The sequence below is a fragment of the Myxocyprinus asiaticus genome, chromosome 24 (genome assembly GCF_019703515.2).
Source record: "Myxocyprinus asiaticus isolate MX2 ecotype Aquarium Trade chromosome 24, UBuf_Myxa_2, whole genome shotgun sequence".
Lineage (NCBI taxonomy): Eukaryota > Metazoa > Chordata > Actinopteri > Cypriniformes > Catostomidae > Myxocyprinus > Myxocyprinus asiaticus.
Genome location: NC_059367.1, coordinates 33,396,699 through 33,412,656, shown reverse-complemented (window position 1 = coordinate 33,412,656; position 15,958 = coordinate 33,396,699). Strand labels below are relative to the sequence as shown.

Sequence of the window (15,958 nt, the reverse complement as noted above, 5' to 3'; positions counted from 1 at the left end):
AACCAGCATAGACCAGCACCACAACAGAACTTACCAACACAAACTAGCCTTGACGAGCACTATGCCAGAACTGACCAACATAAAATAGCATGGACCAGCACAACACCAAAACTAACCAACACAAACCAGTTTGGCCAGCACTACACCAGCATTAACCAACATAAACTAGCCTGGACCAGCACCACACCAGCACTTACCAACATAAACTAGCCTGCACTAGAATTGCACCAAAACTAACCAACACAAACCAGTTCAGGCCAGCACCACACCTGCACTAACCAGTATAAACTAGCCTTGATCAGCAACACACCAGCGCTAACCAATATAAACTAGCCTTGAGCAGCACCAAACCAGCACTAACCAATATAAACAAGCCTTCACCAGCACTATTCCAGCACTATTCAACTTAAACTAGCCTGGACCACCACTGCACCAAAACTAACCAACACAAACCTGTTTGGGCCAGCAACACACCAACACTAACCAACATAAACTAGCCTAGACCAGCACTATGCCAGCACTAACCAACATAAACTAGCCTGGACCAGCACAACATCAGAACTAACCAACACAAACCAGTTCAGACTAGCACCATACCAGCATTAACCTACATAAACTAGCCTGGACCAGCACTGCACCAAAACTAACCAACACAAATCAGTTTGGGCCAGCACCACACCAGTACTAACCTTTATAAACTAGCCTGGACCAGCACCACACCAGCACTAACCAACATATACTAGCCTGAACCAGCACTGCACCAAAACTATCCAACACAAACCAGTTCAGGCCAGCACCAAACCAGCACTAACCAACATAAACTAGCCTTGACAAGCACTATGTCAGAACTAACCAACATAAACTAGCCTGGACCAGCACTACATCAGAACTATCCAACACAAATCAGTTAATGCCAGCACCACACCAAAACTAACCAATATAAACTAGCCTTGACCAGCACAACACCATCACTAACCATATAAACTAGCTTTGACAAGCACTATGCCAGAACTAACCAACAAAAACCAGTTCGGGCCAGCACCACACCAGCACTAACCAATATAAACTAGCCTTATGCAGCACTATGCCTGCACCAACCAACATAAACCTGCCTGGACCAGCACCACAACAGCACTAACCATCATAAACCTGCCTGGACTAGCATGCCAGTCTGTTCTTTTAAGGAGTTATGCCCCAGACAAAAGTGTACACTTTAGTTCCACTTTACTTTAGTAAAGCCCTGACATCTTGAACTAGCAAAAGTAATAAGCTTGTTTCAAGATTTCATAATGGTAAAGAACTGGGTTATTGATAGAGCACATTAATTCAGTTTCAGTAATCTAAAACTGTAAACCTTCTGTAAAATAGCTTTAGAAAGACTTGTGTTTGAGTGAACATAACATTGCTTTGAGCTTGATTTTTTCTTGGAAAGATTAAACTTTTGATTAAAAAATCATAAGTTGAGCATACTGTGAAAGACTTGGAAGCCACAAGTTTTTACATGGGAAAAAATTAATAATCCTGTAATTGAATGACTGATTGAATTATACCTTAACATTCAACATTGTTTTTGTATGTGTGGTCTTACATTTACATCATCGACCACCTCTTTGCCATGCTACTGACGTCCTTGGTTTGTTTGTTCACGCAGCTACTGGCATGCAACTCTTGATGACCTTTGACCTTTAATCCTGAGGGCAAAGTGGATGCCTAGAACTGGGTTTCCCACAGTAACGGGCAATGCCCAGTCTCTTTCCCTGACATTCCCTCTTCTATTCCTTTCCTGCCTCCCTTGGGTTTGGGGAGCCTCATTCATCATTGTAGATGTCATCTTTTACATCATTCCCTATTTTGTTATTTATCTTCCCTAGGCTCTAATTTGTAAGATATTTAAAATTACTCCTGTGAAATGAAGCAGCTTCTGAGATAATGTTTGTTAGTCATCCCTTAATTGGTGTTGCTTTTTGAAGCATTACCAGGTTCAGTCTCCACATAAAGCAAGAACAACTATATCTGTACTGCTATACCTCACTATATGATGACAATCAGTATGAAACGGTTAGAGGAGGAACACCTCAAACAGAAGTCTCTGAATGACTAATCAGACAAATGCCAAACTTAATTTGGCTAAAAACTTAAAGCAGCTGCCAGCTGGCACAGCAGATGCACCAGAATTGCCCATAGCTGTTTGAACATAAGTAACTTTAGATGCCTCTGGCAGATACTTACAGGCTACATTATTTGGCCTCAGAGAAAAAACTTGCCATAAGCTGCCATAAAGCTGTTACCTACTACTAAAATGACATCTACATTTTTCTACTGGAGCTAATAAAAATAAACTAAGTGAACTTATAGGCAACTGCCATCCAGATATAGATGCATGATATGCAGGCACCATTCTGAAAGGTAACTTACTTGTCAGCTAATATGATGGTGCCACCCTAGTTGGCACTTGTTGATGCCATTCTGACAGCTGCTCCTGTTGGCCATGCAGTGAATATCTGGTTGCACTTACCCTACTCAACCACTTGGTGTCATATTTGTGTTCGGTAAAATTGACACACAGAGAGCAGGCTTCCTAACGAATTAAAACAATTTGCCCCCAGATTTTGTTAATGCTGGACATATTCTCTCTCTCTCTCTCTCTCTCTCTCTCTCTCTCTCTCTCTCTCTCTCTCTCTCTCTCTCTCTCTCTCTCTCTTTTTTTATTATTATTTTTTTTTTTTTTTTAAAAACAAGAAAGTTTACTTTTCAGACCATTGTATGCCTTATTTTGTGTTAAAGTAGCCTAAAAATGGGAAGGAATTTTGGCATTTTTGTAAATACTGAGTCAAAACACTGAAGTAAAATTCAACTGATATTATCAGTTTATATTACCATAATATTTTTACCTCACATAACTTCCCACATAGTTTTTAACACATCATATTTTGTTCTGGTAATTGGACGTCCCATGAATGGCATTTGTTAGCCCATAAATGGCATAAAGGTTTTCCTCATACTATTGAATTTGTTTAACGTTGTGTGTGGTTCTGTTACCACACTGTAATATGGGAACATCAAGCATGTCATTTTTGCAATAAGGTCATGTGAAATGGCATGTTCATTGGCAAAGGGGGTATTTTTTGTGATTACCCAGAAGTGGTAGTTGGGCATATGGTAATATTTTAAAGACAAAACTTGTAAAATTTCACATTAAATTAAATTAACTGCGCACATCTTTGTCTCATGTTGCCAAATAACCTAAAGTGACTACATTGTATACTGTGTTTGTAATAGGGATTGAGTTATTTAAAGTAAAACTAAATATATATGATACGGAATCCTGTGCACAAACACGTCTTTAAATATCTTTTTTTTTATTTATTTATTTTATAATGCTTTATTGATTCAGTGCCACAAGAACAAGAGGTATTACATATCCACATAATCAAATTAACAGTAGCTGCCAGAGAGAGAGAAAAAATAAATAAAGGAAGAAAATTACATAAATTTCAATGCTTTCAGAGCATTACATGTTTTCAGTGCTTTTTTGTTTTTTGTTTGTTCCAAGAGATTTACATATAATTTAAAGTAATTTATAAAATGTGCAAAATTTGGTTTACATATGTCTTTAAATATCTGTTAATATCTTTAATGCCGCAGAATCACTTCCGCTGTTACAATGAGCGACGGAAGTGGAGGCGCGTCATTGGCTATCCAGAGTCGTGCGTGCTCGTGCATTCATTCAAACGGGTGATTTCAGGACAGGAGCGCGCGAAAGGAAAGGGCTGATCTCCTTCGAGCCCAAATCCACATTACTTCTATTTACTGCACGATCCTGGCAATCAAATATAAAGGTAAGATACGATTAAAAGCTGCCTTTCTGTCATTAGTTAGCATCGACTGACAATTAAGCCTCAGCTAACCTTGTAGCAAATCAAGAGGCGGTTGTGTTTTGGTTTAACACAGTGGTTCTCAAAGTGTGGGGCGGGGTCGCGGAAGACTGACATGTCCTTAAATCTCATTCACTTTCACACATTCAACAAAAATAGTGAAAATACACACAAGAACCGATGTGCACAATTTCTTTTCCTCTGCCTTGTTTAAACTTTCGCCTGGCACCACAGCGCATCCTGCGCGCGCAGCTCTTGACAGCCCAAAGTGTTGATGTCAGGTTCGCTCATGCGGTCATTCTTGCGTGCGCGCCAGATTCAAATGAGTGACGAGGTGAATTAAGACTTACATTTCTGTCTTTGCCTCACACAACACACTATATGACTTCAGAAGAATTGGGATCTAAGGCAAGAGTTTTATGGACGACTTTAAGGTGCTTTGATTTGTGCTTTCGGAGCTTGGACAGCCACAAAAACGATCCGCTCATCCCTCAATCTTGTGTTTCAAGGATGGAAAAAGTAATACTGATTTTGAACGACGAAGGTGAGTAAAGGATGACGGAAAGGTCCGTTTTTATTTTATCAGTTTTTATTTTTTAAGTTTAACAGTATCATTAATCAGGTGTTAATTAATGTCCAGAGCGCGTAGACGGCGCTGTCACGTGATACTTGTTACTTTTTCAGCGCTGGCTAGGATGCGACAATCACAGTCAATTATTATTACTGGATGAGGATTAAAAAAAACTTTTATAGAGACTGCTGAAGCTTATTTCCATTCATAGCAATGTATCCTTGCAATTATCAGTTTTTATAAAAATAAATAATAATAATAATAATAATAATAAAAAAACTATTCTAGTGACTCCAGCCAGGTCTCCTAAGCAAACAAATTGGCCTGGTTGCTAGGGAGGGTAGAGTCACATGGGGTAACCTCCTTGTGGTCGCAATTAGTGGTTCTCGCTCTCAGTGGGGTGAGTTGTGTGTGGATCGTGGAGAGTAGCGTGAGCCTCCACATGCTGTGAGTCTCCGCAGTGTCATGCACAACAAGCCACGTGATAAGATGCACGGATTGACAGTCTCAGAAGCGGAGGCAACTGAGACTTGTCCTCCACCACCCAGATTGAGGTGAGTAACCGCGCCACCACAAAGACCTACTAAGTAGTTGGAATTGGGCATTCCAAATTGGGGAGAAAAGGGGATAATAAAAAAAAAAAAGAGAGAGTAAAATTGTCTTCAGTGAGATATAAAACTGTCTGGTAATTAAATGCGGATGCATGTTGGATTCGGTTTTCTGAGCGGCCAAGTGTAACTTTCCATTCAGTTTTCATTGTATTTTTAAATAAAACCTTTTTTGTCAAATGAAGATGAAAGAAAATGTAGTTTAATCTTTTAAAAGCATTATTTTTTTTTTTCTTAGTAAAAGCAAAAGTTTTTTAGATTTTTGGGTGGGGGGGGGGGGGAAATCGAGAACCACTGGTTTAACAACTGCTGAGGCAAATGGACAGCTGTTAGTTTGTAGTCAATGACTGCTCATTTTATAATTACAAGAAATATTGTGTCGTAGCCTTTTGGTAAAGTTGCATTATTTTGTTTAGCCATTTCTGACGTGTTAGCACCGTGGCTACAGCAAACTAATGATGAGCTAGTTAATGATGTTTTGTAACTTGTAAAGACTTCTTGTAACATGCCTAATAATGCAAAAGCAATGTTTAGACTACAACTATGTAGTGTTGTCATGGTACCAAAATTTCAGTAGTCGGTACCAATACCAGTGAAATTTCACGGTTCTCGATACCAATTTCGATACCACAGCAAAAATATGCTAATAAGATAATGTGCGATTGAACACATCAGTTTAGTTATTTTTAATTATTATAGTTTAATCATTATTATTATTTTCCAGAACATGTTTTTAAAGTTTCATCAAAATGGTGTCTTATCAATAAATTCTTAAAACTTTTAACAAGTGATTATAGAACTTTTCAACAAGTCATTGCAGTTTTTTTTGCCAAACTTTTATTCAACAGCTGTCTTGTTGTGATCAATTGATTATTATTATTATTATTTCTACAGAGAATATTACATTGTACTATACAGTTGTATTATTAATATATTTGTATAACATTTTTTATTTAATTTCTTAAATTTCAGACATTTAGCTTTTATTATGACGTGTGTTTTTTGCCGGAAGCTTCACATTTCTGGATAAACAGTTCGGTCACATCCCAGTGTGATCATTGAAGACTTAAGTCACATCTGTATTCTCGTCTCTTTACACTGGTCTTTGAGTCTGACAAATGAAATGTAGGACACAGTTTTGAAGTGTTTGTATTTTAGATTACTGGTGTTTGTGTATGTGGAAATTTTGAAACGTTATGTTTAAAATGTTACTACTTTGAAGCACTTTGGTCAACTCTGTTGTTTTAAATGCAATATAAATAAAGCTGAGCTGAGATCAAAGCGCAAATGCTGTGATTTTAATTATATAAATATATATTTTACATGTGCTGTGTGGTTCACAATGGATAAGTGCTCTGCTCTGTCATCTGATACAGCGTGAATGATTTTCAATGTCTGGAGTTTCTAGTGGATGAGCGGTCGGATTTATTTAAAGTACGCAGCTCTTCCACAGTAAGACTGCAGCCTTCAGCAGTTTAATAAATCACATTAGGACATGTCACTTGGGTTAATTGTCCATTACATTTCAGTGTAAAAGAGTAATAGAGAACGCGTTCAAATTAAGCCTGTGAGCATTTTAAAGCTGTCGTATGTCAGTCATACTGCGTGCTGGTACCGGACAGAGTCGGTGCTCGGTAATGCAGAAACACTGGTACCGTTACATCTTTTTTATTTTAGTACTGAAGTACCGGTACTTTTGACAACACTACAGCTATGTATTAATATTGATGAGCTTAAGCATTGCCTGACCAGCCAAATTTTATGAAGTGTATGTGGTCACATGTGTGGTGAGCTGTGCTGTTGGTTTTGAAGAGGCTTATTGGATCATCACATTAAAGGTGCACTCAGTAATTCTAATCCAATACACTTTTTGTCAAATTCTGTAAATATCTCCTCACAGTCTGCTAGCTATCCATTCTGTGTGTGAGCTGAAAAAAAATCTAGTATTTGTACACAGCCCTGGTTCTGTAAATAGGACAAAAACAAAGTGGATCAGACCGATCCACACAACACTTCTCCAGCCAATCAGCAACAGGGGGTGGTTTTTGCATGTGCACAGGAGGGGGGGTGGGGGCAGAGTGATGGAAAATCTGGCTGATGCGAACTTTCTAAACTCCAAGGAGGACAAATGGCTGAGAAACAGACCAAGAGAAAAAGGTCAGACGAATATAAACTAAAAAAGGATTCTGATAAGTCGAGGGCTAGGAGCTGCGTCAACATCAGTATGGCTTTTCAGCGTGCATGAATTTGGGGGGCGGAGCTTCCAAAGGAGCGCTGAAGGGAGGGGTGTGTTTGTTTTGGCTGTTGAGTTTGAATATCAACAGTGTTTCTCAGGAATCGCTGAGTGCACCTTTAATACTAATAGTGGTTTTTGTATGCTGATACAATCCACATAGTGCAAAGCGTAGGTGCTAATACCTAAACTTACAGTTGAAGTCAGAAGTTTACCTACACCTTAGACAAATACATTTAAACTCAGTTTTTCACAATTCCTGACATTTAATTGTAGAAAACATTCCCTGTCTTAGGTCAGTTAGGATCACTATTTTAAGAATGTGAAATGTCAGAATAATAGTAGAGAGAATTATTTATTTCAGCTTCTTTCATCACACTCCCAGTGGGTCAGAAATGTACATACACTTTGTTATTATTTGGTTGCATTGCCTTTAAATTGCTTAACTTGGGTCAAACGTTTTGGGTAGCCTTCCACAAGCTTCTCACAATAAGTTGCTGGAATTTTGGCCCATTCCTCCAGACAGAACTGGTGTAACCGAGTCAGGTTTGTAGGCCTCCTTGCTGCACATGCTTTTTCAGTTCTGCCCACAAATTTTCTATCGGATTGAGGTCAGGGCTTTGTGATGGCCATGACGATACCTTGACTTTGTTGTACTTAAGCCATTTTGCCACAACTTTGGAGGTACACTTGGCGTCATTATTTGGAAGACCTATTTGCGACCAAGCTTTAACTTCTTGACTGATGTCTTGAGATGTTGCTTCAATATATCCACATAATTTTCCTTCTGCATGATGCCATCTATTTTGTGAAGTGCATCAGTCCCTCCTGCAGCAAAGCACCCCCACAGCATGATGCTGCCACCCCCATGCTTCACCCCATGGCTTTTTTATGGCGGTTTTGGAGCAGTGGCCTCATCCTTAATGAGCAGCTTTTCAGGTTATGTCAATATAGGACTCGTTTTACTGTAGATATAGATACTTGTCTACCTGTTTCCTCCAGCATCTTCACAAGGTCCTTTGCTGTTGTTCTGGGATTGATTTGCACTTTTCGCACCAAACTACGTTCAGCTCTAGGAGACAGAATGCGTCTCCTTCCTGAGCGGTATGATGGATGCGTGGTCCCATGGTGTTTATTCTTGCGTACTATTGTTTGTACAGATGAATGTGGTGCCTTCAGGCATTTGGAAATTGCTCAAGGATGAACAAGCCTTGTGGATGTCTTGGCTGATTTATTTTGATTTTCCCATGATGTCAAGCAAAGATGCACTGAGTTTGAAGGTAGACCTTAAAATACATCCACAGGTACACCTCCAATTGACGCCAATTAAACTATCAGAAGCTAATTGGCTAATTGCCTAAAGGCTTGAAATCATTTTCTGGAATTTTCCAAGCTGCTTAAAGGTACAGTTAACTTAGTGTATGTAAACTTCTGACCCACTGGAATTGTGATAGTTAATTAAAAGTGAAACAATCTGTCTGTAAACAATTGTTGGAAAAATTACTCATGTCATGCACAAAGTAGATATCTTAAATGACTTTCCAGAACTATAGTTTGCTAATATGAAATCTGTGGAGTGGTTAAAAAATGAGTTTTAATGACTTCAACCTAAGTGTATGTAAACTTCTGACTTCAACTGTATGTCTCTCTCTCTTCATGATGGTACAGGAGTGAAGCATCTGTTCTCAGCGAAGTGTTAGGTTGGATTAAGTATGCTGGAGGAGAGTAATGGAGAGGTGGAGGGGTCTGAAGGAGGAGGAGGAGGGCTTCAGGCAGAGGTTGAGAGGCTGACGGCAGAGCTGCAGGAGACCAATGAGGAGAAACTACAGGCTGCACGGTACGGCCTGGCTGTGCTGGAGGAGAGTGCTGCGCTGAAGACCAAACACAGCCAGCTGGAGGAAGAGCACGAAGCTCTTAAACTCGAACTGCAACAGCTCAGAGAGGTCAGTGAAGAAAGAGGGGGATATATTGAAATGAAAGCATTGGGAAACTGATGAGCAAGCAGAAAGCCGGAGCAATAAGCCTTTTTTTTTTTTTTTTAGTTATTTGTTAGGTGATTTTTCAAGCTTAATGGCTAAGCAAGTACAATCAAGTATCTGAAAACTTCCTAAACAGTTGATATATTCAGAGATGGTAAGTTGAGCCTAGAGCTCCTTTCTCTAGGGACATATATGGGTTGATCCTTTTTTCTTAGAGTGTTCCTTTAATTGTTACTTGCAATTACGCATTGAAAAGATACACATAGGCCTACTTTAGCTGTTGCAAAGCTATCCTGAGGATATTTTTTCTCTGCGGATATTTTGTTGAATGATTGTAAGCATTATCTTACTTTGTGATTTGTATCCTTCTGGTCTTATAACAGATAGTGTGCATCCTTAACATTCAGCATCTTGGCCTATTTTTCCTATTTGTCAATGTCATGCTAAATTAGGGTTTTCATTCAAATTAAAGGGATAGTTCACCCAAAAATGAAAATTCTCTCATGAACTATCCCTTTAACACCTACCAAGTGACTAAATAAAACAGTGTTTTTTGCCAGTTGACTGGTAGCTTTATTTGAAACTGCAACAATCATGGTGTAGTAGGTCTAATTGTTAGAAAAATAGTCTCAACCTAGCTGAGAGTAAAAGATGTGCGTGATTCAAATCAAACTGTCTATTAAAGAAAACATCTAATGCTGCAAATGATCTATGCTGTTTGTCACAAATATTCAAGGACAAAAACAGCTTTATAACTCTTAAGTAATTGCCATAGGAAAAAAATAACAGTATATTTACCAAAACTAGAAAAGTACATAGAAATAATAAAAGTAACTCAGTCATACAGTTTCATAGCCAGTACAAAATATTTATGACTGGTACATTTTCTAATTTCACCCACCATTGGCAGGTGTGATAAAAAGTTAATTTCCTGTATGTTTATTCTTTTTATTATAAGCTTAATTATAATTTCTTAGACTTAAATAATGTACTGTATCCTGTCCTTTCCCCTCCCCAGATTTCTGACTCGAGCACTGTTCATACAGAGCAGTTTGTTGTCCATGGTTAAAGTCGAAAACAAATAGGCTGTAAGCCGGGTACGCAATCAGCCTTTTTGGGTCTCTTGTGTTATCTGATGGATTTAATACATAAATCTGTCCCCAAAAAATCCCTGCTTTAGGATTTTTAAAATCCCACAAAGTAGCAACATATTGAGGCATTAAAAAGTGTGCATTTATTAGTCGTTTTTTTACTAATAATGCCACTGACGTATATGGATTTTCCATATGCACCACAGTGTAGACAAACTCCCTCTAGAATGAAGATTAGGCTCATGTGTGTCTGATTAGTAGAGCATGAAATCAGCAAAGTAGGTGAGTGTGGTAGAGTGAAATGACTGGAGTGAACAGATCTAGGTCTAGTGTTCTAGAAAAAGCACAAGTGTCAGACTATTGTAGCATCTAGATGATGTGTAGATGTTTTTATCATTACATCATCTTGTAATAGTCCCAGAATTCTTTTTGAGTTCACACTTTGTGTAGTCAAGAATTATGATGAATCAATGGCTTTTAAGTGAATAATTGTTTCAAACTGCATGTCAGATTTAAAAATAAAAGTTATAAAACAAAAGTAGCTTTCCCCTTTTGTGCTGTGACATCATCTCATTGCCTTGCCCCTAAACATACTGTCCAGATGTATGTTATTTTTAAGTCATGTAATTTCCTGCCTTGTATTATAAGCCCTGTCTTTCACACTTTCCTCATTAATTATAAAGTAGCACAAACATGTTTTTCCCAACACGTTCATACATGACTTAGTTATAATGTTCTGAACAGTGAGAAGCTACATTTATAACAGGAGATCTTGCTTGTCCAGCTTCATCTGGTTAATGCAAAGTTCAGTTCTGGTGTGCACTTGTTACCATATGTCTAAGTACAAAAGGGGCCTTAGCATGAACTGAATCACCACTTTAATTCCACCCTTTTGTTGCCGGGAAAGCTGGAATGTGATGGTTTTTACAAGTGTTATTGTTAACGTATGGTGTAATGTGATTTTAGCTTCACTAGCCCTGAGTACAGTTGCTTTTGTTATTGACTAAGTAAACAAATTCCTTAAAATAATTTAAGACAGACAATTTGTTTAACTTTCAACAGCTCTGAAAATGTTCATGCTTATGTAGCTAAGGGTCAAACATTTGGTCATTGTTGCTTGTTCATTCTGTCAATCAACCAAATTGTTGTTAATTCTGTTTTTATTTGTTCTGTTTTGATACAACTTGGCATCTGCTAGTGTATATCTGTTCCTTGGCTATAATGGAGATGAGAGGGTTTATTTGTGTGTGTGTGTGTGTGTGTGTGTGTGTGTGTGTAGGCTCTGGCAGACTCTGTTAGCAGTCATAAGCGGGCAGCGGAAGATGGGGAAAGTCGAGAGGAGTGTCTCCTGCAAGAGACTGCCAGTAAAGAGGCGGCCATGGCTTTTCGCATGAATGAATTGCAGGCGGAGCTTAAACAGGCCCGCGTCATGCTGGCCAATACCACATCTGAAAATGACAGACTGGCAGGGCTCTGCACCCAGCTAAAGAAGGTACATTCATTCCTTACAAAAATACATAATTTAGTGGCTTGTACACTCAGAAAGACAAAGTCAGCTTGTAGTGCCTTTGGACTATGAGCTTTAAAACAGAGTACATTTGCTGAAAGATAGAAAATTATTTCAACAAGAATTCCTAATCACAAACATTTTACTGATATATTAATGTGATGTATGTCTGAGTAAAACTGGATATTCAGCGAGGGATAAAAAAATAAGTATGCAATGTTTCCCCTAGGATTCTTTTCAGCAGTGGTGCTGTTGTGTGCACGTCCATAAGCCCGCAACGCCGGACCCGTATTAACGCGCGGGTGGAGGAGTAGATTAATACAGGGGTGTCAAACTCAGTTTTAGCCTGGGCCACATCAGGGTTTAATTGTGCCCTCAAAGGGCCAATTGATGTGGCACTAGCACCTGCTTTGGTAGCACCCATGCAATTACCAATGTTACATATTATGTGCATTGAAATGCATATTTGACAGTACAGCATTGATTTTGAGGTGTGTGTGACTACTTGGGTCTCCTTTACAGATTCCTTTCATCAGGCTCCTACTGATTAAACTATAGTCATGTCTTGGCATTTCTGAAGGCAAACAAAACAACTTGCATTTTCCTACAATGAGAGAGCATTACAACAGAACACATTTTATACAGAAGGAAAACTGATGGCTTGGTCCGTAAAAATTATGAAAATGTACCATAGTTCTTCCATAGTGTCCATATTTTTAACAATGATATTTGTAAGTGTACATGGTAAACATAGGTAAAACCATGCATGGCTCCTCACTGTAATGATTAGTAACTATGGTTTCTATATAAAGATCTATGGCATTTTTGTAATTAAACAGCAGTCTAAATACATTTAACCAAAAATGCCATAGTTAATACAGTTAGATTTGTTACAGTAAATCCATGGTAAATGTTTGTAAGTGTTGTGATTTGAGAATTGAAAAGCCTTCTAATTTATGTTTTCTCCTGTTTTCTTTGTCAGTGTCATTTAGAATGTGGGGGCTATTTGTTTGAAACTAGTTTCATCACTGAACCATTAGAGCCCGACCGATATGGGATTTTTGAGGCCAATACTGATTTTAGAGGGGGGAAATTCATGATTACTGATATGTTTGCCGATATAGTTCATTTTTGAGCTGGAATGAAAACAGATCTTTTCTATGTGGATTGTGCACCGATTTTACACCGATATGACTGCAAAGGAACTCAGAAGGCTGCTTTCTTAAATATTTTTATCAAAGAATATTTGACATTATTATTATTATACATTGTCAACAAATTCTAGAAATGAACACTGAGAAAATAAAGAAATAAATAAAAATAAAATAAATAGCTATATAAACATCAGTACTGTATGTTTAGTATCAGTCAGTTGCTGTCCATTTTAATAAAGAATAAATTAAAATTATAGCTAAATAAAAATCAGTACTGTATGTTCATTATCAGTCAGTTGCTGACCATTTTAATAAAGAATAAATAAAAACAGGGATGCTCCGATACTGAAGCTTTTAGATGGATCGGGTATCGGTCCGATGAGCCCGATCTAAATCCGATACTGTGTGTTAGTCATGTTTGTTACTGTCAAGCTCCAAAAATGACATTAAAGAACCATAAAAACACCATTATAGTAGTTCATATGACTCGTGCATTTTATTCAAAGCCACCTGAAGACATGCGATAGCTCTGTGAATCACAAAAGGCTGTGTTTAATAAGTAAATATATAGTATGCGCAGTGCCAGCGCGTTAGTGAATGGTGCTGCTCTGTTGACATAAACTCACGCACAGGCTGTTGATGCACTTACGGCTATTTTTAGCCTTCACAGCGGTGCGCAATATTTAAGCGCTACTCAAGAACAACATCTCAGATGTAGATGCTCAATAGTTCGGTTCACTTATAATATGCAGGTGCATTTTACCAGAATTTGAATAAGAAGTGAATTAAACTACTGTGAACTTGCCTACAAACAGACACATACAGGACTTCTTGGAGAGTTCAGAATGTCAAAATAAAAGTGAGGGTTTAAAAAGTGCACGATTTAAATGTATTACTGTTGTATTTAAAATTAAAAGTCAATAATAATAATATTAATAACAATTTATTATTATTATTATTATTATTATTATTATTATTATTACTATTGTCATCATTAGTATATGTTTACAATTTATAACAGTATTTAAGTTTAATGGGTTCCAAGAAAATAACTGTGTGAATTAAAAGTGGACTGATGTCTTACAACTAAATTGAACAAAAGAGAGATCTGAATCCTTTAAAGTCCAGATGCAAGTTGAAACATTTTTTGAAAAAAAAAAAAAAAGGCAAAAAAAAAACACTGGTTTCTTTTTTACTGAAGACTTTAAGACTGGAATTACTGTTAATTTTGCTGCTGCATTATCCAGTATACTAGTTAATAATAAAGTGTTTCTTAATAAGCTATACATTTATATTGAAATAATGTGTAGTTAGAGGTTTGTGTTTCTTTGCATATTAAAGAGTACTCCCAATTAGTTCCACACAATAATGTAAAGATATTCTAAACTGATTATGCAAAAAAACAACATTGGTATCGGCCGATACTGAGATTTCCAATATTGGAATCGGATCGGAAGTGAAAAAGTGGTATCGGTGCATCCCTAAATAAAAATACAGTAAATAGCTAAATAAACATCAGTCCTGTATGTTTAGTATCAATGTATCAATGCTGACCATTTAATAAAGAATAAATAAAAATAAAATAAATAGCTAAATAAACATCAGTTTAACTGTTTATTATCAGTCAAATGCTGACTATTTTAATACTGCCAGTCAATGAGGCGCAGGCTGTAAAACAAGAAGCATTTACACCTGCCGAGTAAAGAGATAAACAGCGGCAGCGGTGTTACACCGTATTCTGCTGTACAAGTTCAGGGGAAACTTTCAACGGTGGAAAACCAGACTTTTAAATTTTATAAATGCAACGACTAGAATTGTTCGGTTGAAGGGGGTACCAAACTGAATCCTGAACAAAACAGTTTGGTGAACACATGTTTACACATTAGCTTCCACTCAGCTAACAAGGTATGAAAGTAGCTACATGGTTAGCTAGTTAGCTATGAGCTTGTTTTCACGGAGAGTAAAAGATGGACGTCGTTTATTTTACTTTCCATCATTGCTTCTCACCAAATAGGTAACAATATAGCATGAAATCAACACTCAACAGACACAATCCACCACCGCACCGTTGTCTGCTGAGCTGTAAAAAGATGCTCTGCTTACCTTTCTGTTACGTTACTGACTGCATTGACAAACTATAGCTGGCTAACAGCAAACAAATGTGATAAACATGAGTGACATGGTTGTCAGGGACAGGGTTAACGTTATATTAGTTATATTGAAAAGGGAAAATGGTGGGGTCATTGTTTATTAACTTTCCAGTATGTATTTCACAAACTAGTTAACAACTTTCCGTGAAGACACTTCAACTCCGCAATGCTTAACTCCGCCCTGTCTGCAGAGCCACCGTCAGTTCAGAGTCAGCTCTGTAAACAATGTAGTCGGAGTGTGCTCTGCTGGACAAACTACGTTATGACACCAATTATAAAGCATTGTTTTCTGCATTATATGTTCTGAAAAAGTTTTCATATCTGCGCATATCGGTAAACATATACGCCGATACGATATATCTGTGAAAGGCTAATATCGGCCGATAATATCGGCAATACAAACCATAAGAGTTTTGCTACAGACAATACTGTGCAGCATTCAAACGGGTTTCACGTGCTTCAGGTAAATGCATCTTGTTAAGAATTTTTAGATATTTAAAAATTATATTCAACATTCTCAGAAAACAAATTTGTCTTCTGCAGTGTAGCTCTTAAAGTAAATGTACTTAATTTTAAAGGAGTTTTAGATATTTAAATTGGGAAAGCCAAAACGGCAACAAATCAAAAAAGGATTTAGTTGCAGTGTAGATAATAGGCGAAGACTACCCTCTCACCTTTTTGTTCACATCGATCCATCTTTAACTCACAAAAAACAAACTCTCTCTTCTTAATAGAGCTGCATATCACCGATTTTCTTCACAATAAGATACACACCGCAACACGTATTATG

The 15,958-nt window shown here is 37.6% G+C and overlaps 1 protein-coding gene across 1 annotated transcript in view; it reads left to right on the top strand.

The window, feature by feature from the left end:
• The first annotated feature begins 3,710 nt into the window (after positions 1–3,710).
• Positions 3,711–15,958, top strand: part of LOC127414637 (protein bicaudal D homolog 2-like) — a 45,026-nt gene continuing 32,778 nt past the window's right edge. The window contains exons 1-3 of the mRNA XM_051652822.1: positions 3,711–3,839; positions 8,956–9,230; positions 11,637–11,849. Coding sequence (XP_051508782.1) covers positions 9,000–9,230; positions 11,637–11,849 — 444 coding nt within the window. The 5' untranslated portion in view covers positions 3,711–3,839; positions 8,956–8,999. The remainder of the gene's footprint in view (positions 3,840–8,955; positions 9,231–11,636; positions 11,850–15,958) is intronic.